Source organism: Tachypleus tridentatus, chromosome 4, assembly GCF_004210375.1.
Source record: "Tachypleus tridentatus isolate NWPU-2018 chromosome 4, ASM421037v1, whole genome shotgun sequence".
In the NCBI taxonomy this organism is placed as follows: Eukaryota; Metazoa; Arthropoda; class Merostomata; order Xiphosura; family Limulidae; genus Tachypleus; species Tachypleus tridentatus.
In genome coordinates, this window is record NC_134828.1 from 90,432,209 (window position 1) to 90,445,655 (window position 13,447).

A 13,447-nucleotide genomic window follows, 5' to 3' on the forward strand; every position below is an offset into this window, starting at 1 on the left:
ACAAAGTAGCTTGCTCCATAGTTGTAAGTGTGCATAAATCTGTATGATGTCAACTACAGACTGTGGCAAAAAGGATGTAGGAATCAACCAGATGGCACAAATCAATTGACTAATTGATAGACCTCTTGTAGAACAAATAAAATGATTTGGAAAAATCTGCAGCAGACATTTTTAATATGTTATTTTACGTCTTCAAACTGCTGCACAAACTATCTCAGAACAATATCAGGAATTTCCTCATTCTACAGTGAACTGTCAAGTTGCACCATTTTACCTAACTGAGCAAACTAATACTTAATAGTTAAGTGTGATACTTTTGTTAACCATTCTCTTAATTTAACAAGAAATTCAAAATTACTTGGATGTACTTTATCTTCCAAAATCAGTAAGTGTGACGGCAAAGTTGATGATGTTTGTACACATAGTAATAATGTGAAACCATTCTTGAAAAGTGATAACTTTACCTTTTATTACAGACACTGAATCAACAAATGCAAGACAGGAAAGTGAATATCAATACAGTTAAGAAAATAAATTGCCAGGTTATTACAGTACAGAAATGATACTGAAAAATGCACAAGAAATGTCCATTCAACTTCTCACTTTCAAACATTTAATCTCTGTCTACATGTATATTAAAAATTGGGTTTCAATACATACTAGTAACTCGTAAGCACTTGAGAAGCATCACTGATATTTTATTCTTTATGAATGTTATAACAAAAACTGTAATTAAATATAAAACAAGCACATCACACTTTCAATGGCGTCTTCTGTGGCTACGTTTCCTGAAAAGAAAAATTCAAGTACTCTGAAATACGTGCAAAACTTCTGCAAATTTAATTTGCACGATCAACAATGAACTTACATTTCAACAACTGGTATTCATTATTTTACAAAGAAAAAAATCAGAAAAGCTAAATAAACAATGTACTAGTATCTTACCATTTCTCTTTCATATTTCAACTAAATCAACTATTATGAATACTTGTGAAGATTTACAAGATTCTTAAGTTACCTGACCCTTGGGCTACTACACACAAAAAATGTTCTTATAATTATATTCATATCTGAGTAGAATGAAAAAAGGAACTATGGTAATGAAAGATTTCATAATTAAATAGAGTAATTCCAACAATGGAGAAGACAGAGCAAAACTGTCATGTGAAAGCAGCAGTGCAACACCAATTATTCAGGTCACTAGGAGGAACCAACTGCTGTGTAACTTTAAAAGTACAGGTCGTTTGTTTTTTAAATTTAAACTGCCAATTCGTGGGTTACTGTAATTGAATAATTGGTTTTGACTATTGTTTGTATACATGTCCATAACCTGAAAGTGCAATCCTGCAGAAATTATATAAACCACACTTACAGTGCTCAGCATTAACCGCTAGACTTTAAAATCCCAAGACAAAATAACTCCCCATATTTGTTTGGGAGATGATAAAAACCTTATAGCAGTTAGAGGTTCAATATATATATATAAAGGAGGCATTACCTTAAAACATTTCTGTTCTGGCAGATCATATAAATCAAATTAAAACCTTCAATCTGAATATTACTACTAACCACTGTCTGACTAAATGAAACGTGGAATCATTGTTTGTTGTTTTATAGTGACTGGTATAACTTTGTGTACATAAAGCTGACACTAACACAACTCAGTGCAATCTAAGTGAACCAAGGTAACAAACCTACTTTAATTTACTTCCAACATACTTACATTGTTGAATCAAGACCTTATAATTACTTCAGTTGTACATAAGGAAAGAAAGCACAGAAATGTAAAAATACCCTAGTTTAGGTTTTCACTTTTTCTTCTATTTTAGTCACTTATCTATTCTAAACTTAAATCAAAATTATTATTAAAGTTATTATAGAAATGAAAATAGTGCTTTCAAAATGGAATTATTATTTTGAATACTGTACCACCTTTCTGGAAAACTTTTACACAAAACTATAAAAAAAATGGAGATAGTCATTTATGAACACTGAAACATGCATTAGTAATTGATTATTGATAAAACAATTCAATTTGTTTTTGTAAATTATATCCTGAGATTGGAAAAAGTTCAATGTAAAACTACACCTAGAAGGTGTAACTGGGTGGTTTTATAAATGTGAATGTAGAGATATTTAATTAACCATCTGCCCATCTTTGATTCTTGGAATGACTTTAGTGAAATTAAATAAACATTTAAATAAAGTTAAAATCATGAAGAAGGACTGCAATAAAAACAGCAAATCTCAACCTCTGATTCATTGTAACCATAAATTTTTAAACCACACACTAAACACATTAACATGAAACAAAATATACTGCATATTTTAAAAAAGATCCTAGGCTACAAGCTACAATGTGGGTTACAAAATGTATCCTAGGTTTTGGAAGTGACTGTCGAGGTAGGACCCACATTTTGGTGGGGATACACCGTATATCTGTCTTAACCTCCAATTCACTAATCTCACAAAAGAAGATTAGAAATTAGGAAAGCGAGATGTGGGTGCTCAAGCCCACAACGTCCCTCATCTATATCGCCCTTCACTGCCTACATTATACATTAAGAAAGAAAAGCCAATTCCTCTAACTAATATTAAATATCTCTGTATTATAATATTTTGGTATTGCTTTATTATGAAACAAGCACATCACCAAATTTCAAGTTGAGATTATAACTAAGACATGATAAAATGCAACCATTTTAATAAAAATTAAGAGAATATTTAACATACTTTTTAGTTGGTCCTTTAACAAAACACCAATCTACACTGATAGTCTGTCCAAGCATATCTGACCCATTCATTGCTTCTATTGCTGCATTAGCCTCTTTAAATGTTTCATATTCTACAAGGGCATATCCCTAGAAAGAAAGAAAAAAAAAAGAAAGAAACATAATATACATACATATAGTTGATACTTGAAACTATCGGTGCTTGGTGAAACTCCCCGATTACAGAGTTCAGGAAAAACAAAACTGTATGTTTCACAAATAACATTTATTATGACTGGTTTTGCCAATAAAGGCATCACCAGGTATAGAGAAGTGTTTTGTAGGAATGATTGTACACGTTTCAAAAAATAACTGTAAATGAACTAATCATTCACCTGGAGACAAGTGAAGAGGATCTGAATTTGATTTATAATTTTTTCTAGATTTGCTTATTTCTAAACTGTCTAGTTTTTTTGTTTTTTACCATTTTCACAAATATGTAAATTTTTGCATTTTTTTTCTGGATGAAATTGATGTTGACTTTCAATAAGTTAGATGCAAAGGTTGAATCTATTTCCCATTAATTTACAGCTTCAAGGATGTTCTTTACCAGTTGTTGTTTCTATGTGGCATCATGTTTGATTTATACATAAAGTATTGCAGTGTTGACATGTTAATTGGTAAAAAAACCACCATTGATGTACTTTCCAATTCCATCTGTTGTTGCACAACATTTTATCCAAGGTTGTTTTTACAGTAGAAGGCTGGTCTGTAAATTTTTTTAGTCTGTTATATATTTTGTGAGAATTGTTTTACAATGTAACTCATCTTAAATCATTTTTTTTGTTGTTGTTTACAGGCATTATCTGTTATGACATGAAGTTGACAACTAGGACTAACAATGACAATTCTATTGTGATGCTTAATTTATATAAACCTATTTATATATTATCAGAATTAAAATAATGTTTCATTTTTATCTAAATTATAACTGTCTGTTGAAACATTTGCAGAGTAATTATCTGTTTTGTAAGTGATTTTGTAGACAGGGCACCTTGTAAATTTACTGTCATTTAATAAGGTCTAATGTAAACCATAAGCCAAAATTATATGTAAACTGTACGCATTAACAATGTTATTTTACTTTTTGTTATAAATTTTTTTATTAAGAGTTAGAGATACAGTACAGTAAGAGTTTTTGTATCTCTTCAATCAGTCAATCAAGTGTCCAGTATCAGAGAAACAATTTGACTATGTAGCCTAGAAACTTTCATAGTTAAGCCTAAGTCCAGTATTGTTTCAAAAAGGAAAATGTTTTATACAAATTATTACTAAACCAAAGCTTAAACATTTGGTATAAGCCGGATCTTTTAACTTTTTTTTTTTTTTCAAGTTTAATTCTTTCATTACAGGTTGGGTGGAATCCACCTAGCTCATAACCACAAAAGTGTCAACAAGAGTAATTATATTACAATTTTTGATAACATACATGTATATTTTCAAAATTTTGCAGGTTACTGATAGGTAACCATTACAAAGTTTTCATATAAAAAATACCAGGTTTTTTTAAATTAAAATTTATTAACCAAATATTTTCTTGTAAAATGTTTTCTTTCAGTGTTGAATATCCAACATGCAAAGTAATTTTAATTTTAATGTACTGAGTTCATGACCCTAGGTTAACCTTTACAGTTTCCATACTATAATTTCTAATATGTTTTATGTATCTTCATAAAATTTCACAAGCTTTCAGGAACCATTAAGTCTTTTAAATGAAATATTTTCATTAAAAGATTCTCCATGAACATACAAGGGTCAAAGTGTTTACAGCTCAGAGTCCAAAATGACTTTCATGTCAAGATTAAATAAATTTTTTTCTAAAAATACTCAAATCTAATTTGCATAACCTTTGAAATATCCTAAGTAAATTTCATGTTTTTCTGTAAAAATTTATATTTCATCTGTTATTATCTGTATCCTAACTATATAGGGTGGGTCAGTTTGATCAGCCTTGTAACCACCATAAAAAATATAAAAGAAATCTAAATTACTGTTTTTATCTATCTAGAATTACTTCAAATTGTAACATGAAAGAAACTTCATTTGTTTATATTAAATACCTTTAAATTTGTAATAGTATACACCTGTTTACATATAAACTTTATTGTTTTATTGCCATTTGAACCACGTCTAACTAACATTACCACCACACAAGTTGTAAATCAATTAATAAATGTGTAGCTCACATTATCCTATTGAATTACATAACTCACAGGCTACTCCCAAGATGCTTGTAAGTGTATGTCTGGCCTAAAATTTCTAATTTGCATATTTTAGTTATTTTTACAATAATCAATAATGGATACATATGAAAAGCAAGGGATATAATACTTACCTGGGTCTCCCTTTTTTATATTGCTGGTTGTCAATGAAATTTAACTGTACCTTTTAAACTACATTAATTATTTATTCAATTAAATATTTAAAAAAATACAGAATAACATGTAAAAATTAAAGTTCTATACCTATTGCAATTTTTCTACATTTCTAACCTTGTGACAAGGGTTGTTAAAATTTTAACTAAGTTCTCAGATACCTTAACTGTGAGAATAGAGTTTGAGTTGGAAGTGAAATAAACAATTCTCTCTACAGAAAATACCATAAAACAATATATAATTCTGTATATTAAAAGTCTACCTTTCTGTTGGTTATAAATAATATGGTAGTATAAATATAAAAGAGAACTATTGTCTATTTGTAAATGTAAGAATGAAGGGTTGGTGTGGTAAATGGTTCTGAATTTCTATATTATGGCTCTGTAACAAAATAAGGTTAAATTCTACAAAAATTATATTCTACCTGAGCAATGTCAATATTATAATAAGTAAGTTGTTTTAAATTTTGTGCTTCTGACAGCTGTGTTAAATAAACAAGAGAAAAGGGGATACCTGGAGAGCAAATGTCTCAATCCTTATACTAGGGGAAACTGGGGATTTTTAATATTGCAATAACAATTAAGGGCTTAAAATTTATATAATATTAGAAGTTGAATTATTAGCTACTTATTGATGCCAAGTTTATTCATATATCATTATAATAAAAGCATTTTAATCACATTTTGAATGTAATTTAGTTAGACCTCATGACACGCACAGAAAAGAATGCCTGTATGGAAAGAGTTCAACAAACTCAATCCTAGACTGTCCACAAAGCTTTAGCACATGCATGGTGTCAAGTGTAAGATGCAGCCAACTAAACAGAATCATGAAAAGTTGCAACTGAAAACACTTTACAGCAAGTCAAGCTAAAAACCAGAAACCGTGATAGAAATGTGTAAATAATTTGGAAAACAATACAGGAAAAGCAGAAACACAGGTGAACAGAGTTATGAAAAAGCTAGATTTTAGTCAACTACAGAAAAATATAATTATTACCTGAAACAGGTAAATATGAAAATACAACTAAAAGCAAGAAAAAATACTGTTCTGGAAAAATGAATTATAACAAGAATGAGTATTGGTCCAAGAAGAAAATAGATGTTCCAGCAAGAGCTGGAACAGTTAAACTGAGGGTGATCTTGTCTGTTTTTTGTTTGTTTGAATTTTGCGCACAGCTACATGAGGACTATCTGCACTATCCGTCCCTAATTTAGCAAAGACTAGAGGGAAGGCAGCTAGTCATCACCACCCACCGCCAACTCTTGGGCTACTCTTTTACCAACAAATGGTGGGATTGGCTATCACATTATAATGCCCCCACGGCTGAAAGGGCGAGCATGTTTGGTATGACTGGGATTCAAACCTGCAACTCTCAGATTACAGATTGAATGAGTCATATGTTATATGAATAATATTCAGCAATGGTGTAGTTTGAAGATTAAATTTGAACTTTTTTTTTCCCATTGGTGAACCTAAAGACTGGTACCTAATTAATAAAGTAATAATAATGAAATTGCAACATGGGAACTTTATTGCTTTGAGCAAAGTGGAAATGTAATAAAAATGTAAAAAATAAAAGTTTTAAAAATTAAGAAATTCTCTCTTAACTGCAAATACTTGTTACAAACTTTGTAATAAAAACATATTGTTGGCAAGCAAATTAAAACCATTACATACCTTTAGAAAGCCTGTACGCCTGTCTAAGTTCAGGTGAATGTTCTTTATTTCTCCATATTCTGCAAATTTGTCATAAATATCATCTTCCTGTGCTTCTTCATGAACTCCAGTAACAAACAATATCCAGCCTTCCACAGCTAAAACACAGATTATGAACACAATAGTTCAACTGTTAAGATTATATATTGTGATTGATTCACAAAAAAAAACTCTTATGGTACTTAGGTCCACTTATACCCTACAGACATTACCAAATAACAAATGATGAGTATATGAAAATTCAACACAAAAATGTGTAACAAGAACAAAAATCCCTTTTCTGTAAATGACCATATCATACTTATTTTTATTTTAGCTGTTGTCTCGCTTTTAAGTAAGTTGTAAAGAACACCTCTGGTTGCTGAATTTTAATGGAAGACGTTTCTACATAAAAAGAAAACTAAAGCAAGAATAATAACAGATCACAATTATTAGATCTGGTTTGGTTCTGAATTTCGCGGAAAACTGCTCAAGGACTATCTGCGCTAGCCATTCCTAATTGAGCAGTGTAACACTAGGGGGAAGGCAGCTGGTCATAACCACCCACTGTCAACTCTTAGGCTAATCTTTTACCAACAAATCACAGGAATGACCATCACATTATAAAACCCTCATGGCTGAAAGGGCAAGCACATTTGGTGTAGCTGGGATTCATACCCACAACCCTCAGATTATGAGTCAAGTACCTTACCCACCTGGCCAGGCCAGGCTACAATTATAAGAGCCCAGGAGTAAAAGAAAAGAACATATGTAAACTAACTACATCTACCACATATGATACCTGTGTAGTCTTTCACAAAACTAGAGCACAAATGGCAATGTGATATGTCTAATATCGTAGTGGTGTAGGCAACAGATATCAGTTTTCCTGAATAATGACTGTTATGGCATGAAGTATGTTAAACAAGTGAACTGAAATTCTCATCAATTTCATTCAAATCATTTACAAATCAGATTTTCAGAGTAAAAATTAACCTACAACATTCCTATTGCTTTTAACATTAAGCCAAAATGAAAATTCCAAGTGTATCATCCCAAAATCCAAACTGCTGCATCAAAGATCATTCCTATCATACTTAATTGAGAGATACACCCTTCCAGCTCATATCAACTTGTACAAGTTTCTGTAACACCTTTAAGCTTGAACAGAATCTACACAACAAGAAAATGATAAAACATAAACAAAGTTATGTAAGTATAAGTCATCTAAAGTTAGTACTGTGTTACGTCTAAGACAGAAGATAAATGAAAGATTATGAACTTTCACATCCTGTTTTTTGAAAATCTCAATGTAATTAAATACAAAAAAAACCTGTAGAAATTGTTAACAATTTATCTGAATACACTTAATTAAATATACAATTTCTCTATTTATGAAAAGATGAAACATACATTTTCAAACAAAACCTTCATATATTTAGATACTCAAAAAATGTTAATTTTCACTAAGAGCATAAAACTAATTTAAAATATTCCAAATTCCCAATGTTGAGAAAAATATTTTCAACGCAGTTTGTCCTCCGAGACAAGCTAAATTCATAATTTTATTTCTCCCACCAAAGTCAAATGCTAAGCAATTTTTACATGCCGTTGTTTCAGAAACTGAAACAATTACACAAGTACACCTAAAACACACAAACCTGAGCAATGATGACGATAGATCACTGTGCTTTATCTGACTTTTTTTGGGTAGAAAATATTTCTGTAGCTTTTAAATTAATATAATATAAATCCACTATCTGAAATAAGAGATTTATAACACCAAAAACAATAAAAAATTTCAAAGTGTACTGAAAATGCTTTGTATTTTCAAAACTACCCTATTTAACCTTCAGTAAATGTTGAAACTTGAGAGCTCCTCGTATCATCTCAAAGTTCAGTTTCTCTCCTTTACAATGCTTTTCAATAAGTGGACAACAAACTATACAAATCCACTTGTCTCAAGCAAATCTTGCTATAACAGAACAGATGACCATATTTTGTGCACCCTACCATTTCCCATTCTAAAGAAAATTATAATTACTATGCCACCATTTTCAGGGCAAACAATTACAATTATTTTATGATGGTATCAGGAACTTCCCAAACCTTAACAAAACTAATGTCCTTTAAATTTTTGTTAAGAAATATTAAAATGTAATCTTTAAACTTGTGTTAATTCTCTGGTATGTTTATGTATGTTTATCCTGCAATAAATCAATGTCTTTAAACTGTTAATGTCATTGTTCCTGCTTATTAATCTCTAAAACCTACAATGCCAACACATCAAGCTGGGGAACAATATTTTCACCCAAAATTTTCATGATCAAAATTAATTCATATGTAATAATATAACTTCTTTTAGATAAACAACAAGTTACTTTACTTCTCCATGTTGCTTGGCTTCAATAAATTTAACATTATTATTAATAAAAAGGATTTGTGTCTATAGATAATTTTACCTTCACCTACCATACTATCAAAGCTTAACTATGCTTACCTGACATCGTGTCATAAAGAGAACATTTTTATAACTTTAAAATTAGTATAATTAAATATTTTTGAAAATGAGTGTGTGTGTGTGTGTTTTTTTCTTACAGCAAAGTCACATTAGGCCATCTGCAGAGTCCACCAAAAGGAATCAAACCCCTGATTTTAAGCATTGTAAATCTGTACTTACCACTACACCAGTGGTGGAGTTTTGGAAATGAAAATAAAAAGTTTATAGAAACGATAACAACATTTCCTGACCTTTGGTTTGTTCCTATGTCTTTGTTTGGTTTGTTCCTAAATTTTCCAAATAATTTCCATTGTTCTTCCCTGCAAGAACTATGTCTGTTTTTTTGGATATTTACATACAACTATACAAATGGTTCCTGCATTAGCTGTACCTATACTAGACAGACTAGAGAAAAGGACAGTCAACAGCACCCACCACCAACTACTGAGCTAATGGAATTGTGGACTTTCACTTTTATCAGGCACCTTTGGCACCAGTTGCAGAGCACAATTTTATGGCAACAAATGTTGACCATGGACCATTACATTCACAGTCTGGCATCCTGATCACCAAGCCACAACCAACCACCTCTAAGTAAAGTTAAATAACATAGGTAAATTATACTATCATGCTAAAACTTGTTGGTACAGAAACAGATTACCTGAAAAATACATGTAGTATACACATTAAAAAATATGCCGTTTTAATATCAATCTAGTCTTCTATGAATTTGGATGTATAACATAGGAATTTGTATGCTGCATTTTCATAAGTTAGGCACTATTACCACATAGACAGAGAACTACTTACAGGTCAAACTGTAAACTGTTTTTTTTTCTGACAGTATTAAGGATTGCCCAAATATCTGAATCAACTGATATTACTTCCAATAACAGCTTAATCAACTAATAACAAATAAATTCTCTGCAAATGATTCTCAAGAAATGTTAATTACAGAAAATAAAAAATAAAAAAGATGCAAAAATTTTATTACAGTCATAGAAGTTTCTGATTAAATCATTAAGTGTTCAAGATTTTCATTGTGCAACCATTCATTCTACCTTTTCAAACATCTGTATTACTTTGTGAAAGATGTATACATGTGCAGTTTTATTTTATTGAGCTAGGTAAAGTCTTCTCTTCAGAATTCAAATGAAAATCATGAAGTCAGAGCAAAGGAGAAGACAGTGTTCAGAAATAATACATTTATTTTTATTATATATTTAAGTTACTGTTGAAACTGAATAAATTCACATACACCAAATCCATGTTTTAAAGAAAATTTACAATCTCTCATTAAAGAAAATGGATTAGGCTGAGAAATATAATTTTAACAATTTTCATTAAATAATAAATTAGTTGTTACTTCCACATTCACAATTACGTCTTAAAGAGTCACATACATACATTACTGTATCACTCTCCAGGTGTTATAACACTGAAGCATATTTGTTTAAAAATATACATACATTTAGCCATTTCAAAATTAAAATACCACTAACATCTTTTCACACACACTCTTGGCATCGGCTACACTACACCGGAAATGAGATGCACACAATATTACGCAGAGAAATAAACAATTCCCAGAAAACTGAATGACCCTCATGATGCCACTAAACACAGGCCATGAACTTCTCTCACATTATTTATGATTTATAGCTAATTACCTTCATTATTCCTTTTCACAGGAGGTTAGTGCTCCTGTAGGTATTTAATGCAACAATAAAACTATAAATTTACAAAAAATAGTTGTGAAAAAGTTGACAGCCAAAACCTGAACACTAAAAAAACACATCAAACAAGAAATATTGTGCATAAAAAACAAATAAAAAGGGATACTATTCATATTATTTCATATTTTCAACTTATTTCAATGTGCATTGATCAGAATTTATGAAGTCAATACTGTTAGTGCTGTAGTTGGCTAAACAACAGATAGTTTTACCCTGTAAAAAAAAACAACAAATATATTCATTTTTTGTGCTTCAGAGGTTATGCAATGAAATATGAAAGGTGTAAGATGAAAAATGCTTTTTTCATCTTAATATAAAAATCATCTTGCACTGGGCCAAGTCACAGTCCGAGTCAGACTGAATCAGTAAATTCACAGACAAATGTTTAGAATAAATACTAACTTTGTGTACAACAGAATTTTAATGTTTACTGGAAAGTTCATCCACTTTCATGAGGATGAACAAAAGTAACTTCAGAATGACTAGCAATTTTACTAATGCAATGTACAGTGACAGATATACAAAAATTTGTCTTTGAAATATGGAGGGGGAAATACAGATTTTAAGTACAGAATAATAACATTATGATGCTTGGTCATGAATATTCTTTATTTTAGTTTCTTATAAAAAATTAATAAGAAATGTGTAACTTAAAAATGCTTAAATATAAACGTGTTCATCTTAAAAGAATGTATAAGTGACATGTAAAAAAGAAATCACTCAAATTAATGATGGGATGTGAAAAAAATATCCAATTGTAAAATTAATGTTTTGCCAGTTTTTAAAATCAGAAGTGTTTCTGTTTGAAAGAAATATGCCAGCACTGACTAAAAGTGAATAAACTGCATGTATACCCCATGTAATGAAAGAGGAAAATATAACAGTCCCCTACCAGCTATCCCCAGTGACTTATCTATATTTAAACCACACTGAAGCTATGAAATTATTCATTTAAAAGAAAAATAACTTCTCATTGGTAGATCCTGAATCATTGCTAGTTAATTAAATCATAATTAACAGAAACCTAGGATAAGTTGGAGAACAAACAGACTTCTCTCAAATTATTGTACGACAGTCAAAATACTTCTACGATATGTCCACTGAACTGATGTTATAGTTTTAAAATGCACAAGCTATTGATCCTCCATAACAGTGACCAGTACCTTTGTACTTCATACAAAGCTACATCTGTGATAGTTTCTTGATGATGTGTTGACATCAATTTTTCAAAAATAAAATACTCACTTTTGCCAATCTTAAAACAATATAATCTAGAAGCAAGCAGTGATCAACATCAATGCACTATTCCAACTATGAAAGACCATGATGAAGGTGGTACGACCAATGCCAAGTTTTAAAGCAACATAAGTACCAGTGGATGTCTCCCATCCATAAGCTTCGCACATGAATATTTACAGTAATAAACTATTTAAAAATATTACTTCATATAATAGTCATCTTTAAAAATATTTGTCAACTTTACTGACAGTGTTTGTAAATAAATATATTGGTTATAACTTTAGAATGAAGACATGCAAAAAACATTGTTGAATAATAAATGAAACAAATGATGCACAGTTTTACATACAGCGTTGAGGTCCAGGTTCGTCATTGTCATCCGTTTCCATTGCTTCATAATTTCGAATATCTTCTCTGGCAGTTCCATCTGCCACATAAAGATAAGATGATAAATTTAAGATTGAATAAAAGATCATAAAAAAAACTTAATAATCAAATATCTCAAAGTTGTTTTTAAACAGCTTTCAGTCCTCATGCTAAACTATTCTCAAATTTGAATCAAATAATTATGGATTCAACATGTATATTAGTTTTACCCTCAGCTTCAAGTTCAAAAATAAACATTGTAAAACTCTTATTTCTGTATGATCTATTCATCTACATTTTCTCTTACTCACATGAAACTCAAATTCAACACATTTAGTCAAAAGAATATTATCTACTTCAGTCTTGTCAAATGGGAGGTTTTGAATCTTTATTAATCTTCCATTGTCTATTCTGTTCACCTTTTTCATTAGTTTCAAGAAAGCCACCTTTATTAAACAAATACTGGCTGTATTTTTTTTTACTATCTACCAAAGATTATGATAGATGATTCTCAACCACATGACAGCTTCACATATTTCTTGTGTAACAGATTTAAATGTTTGTTTGTTTCAGTGTAATATATATTTAGAATTATAAAAAACTTGAATTGTTAAATGTGTATTGCTCAGATCCCACCTGTTCTATAAATACGTAGAAGATTCTTGAGTGTAAGAATCAACAATATATATGTTTTATGAAAGCACTAGCTAATCTTTGAATATTGTTGTCACGTGAATTTTTCAAGAATCTTGCCTAATTAGT

The 13,447-nt window shown here is 30.3% G+C and overlaps 1 protein-coding gene across 1 annotated transcript in view; it reads right to left on the reverse strand.

Annotated features, from left to right (window-relative positions):
- Positions 1 to 444: 444 nt before the first annotated feature.
- Positions 445 to 13,447, reverse strand: part of tsu (40S ribosomal protein S12 homolog tsunagi) — a 29,237-nt gene continuing 16,234 nt past the window's right edge. Inside the window, exons 3-6 of the mRNA XM_076499947.1 lie at positions 12,669 to 12,746; positions 6,827 to 6,963; positions 2,734 to 2,861; positions 445 to 788 (exon numbers count right to left, since the gene is read on the reverse strand). Coding sequence (XP_076356062.1) covers positions 761 to 788; positions 2,734 to 2,861; positions 6,827 to 6,963; positions 12,669 to 12,746 — 371 coding nt within the window. The 3' untranslated portion in view covers positions 445 to 760. The remainder of the gene's footprint in view (positions 789 to 2,733; positions 2,862 to 6,826; positions 6,964 to 12,668; positions 12,747 to 13,447) is intronic.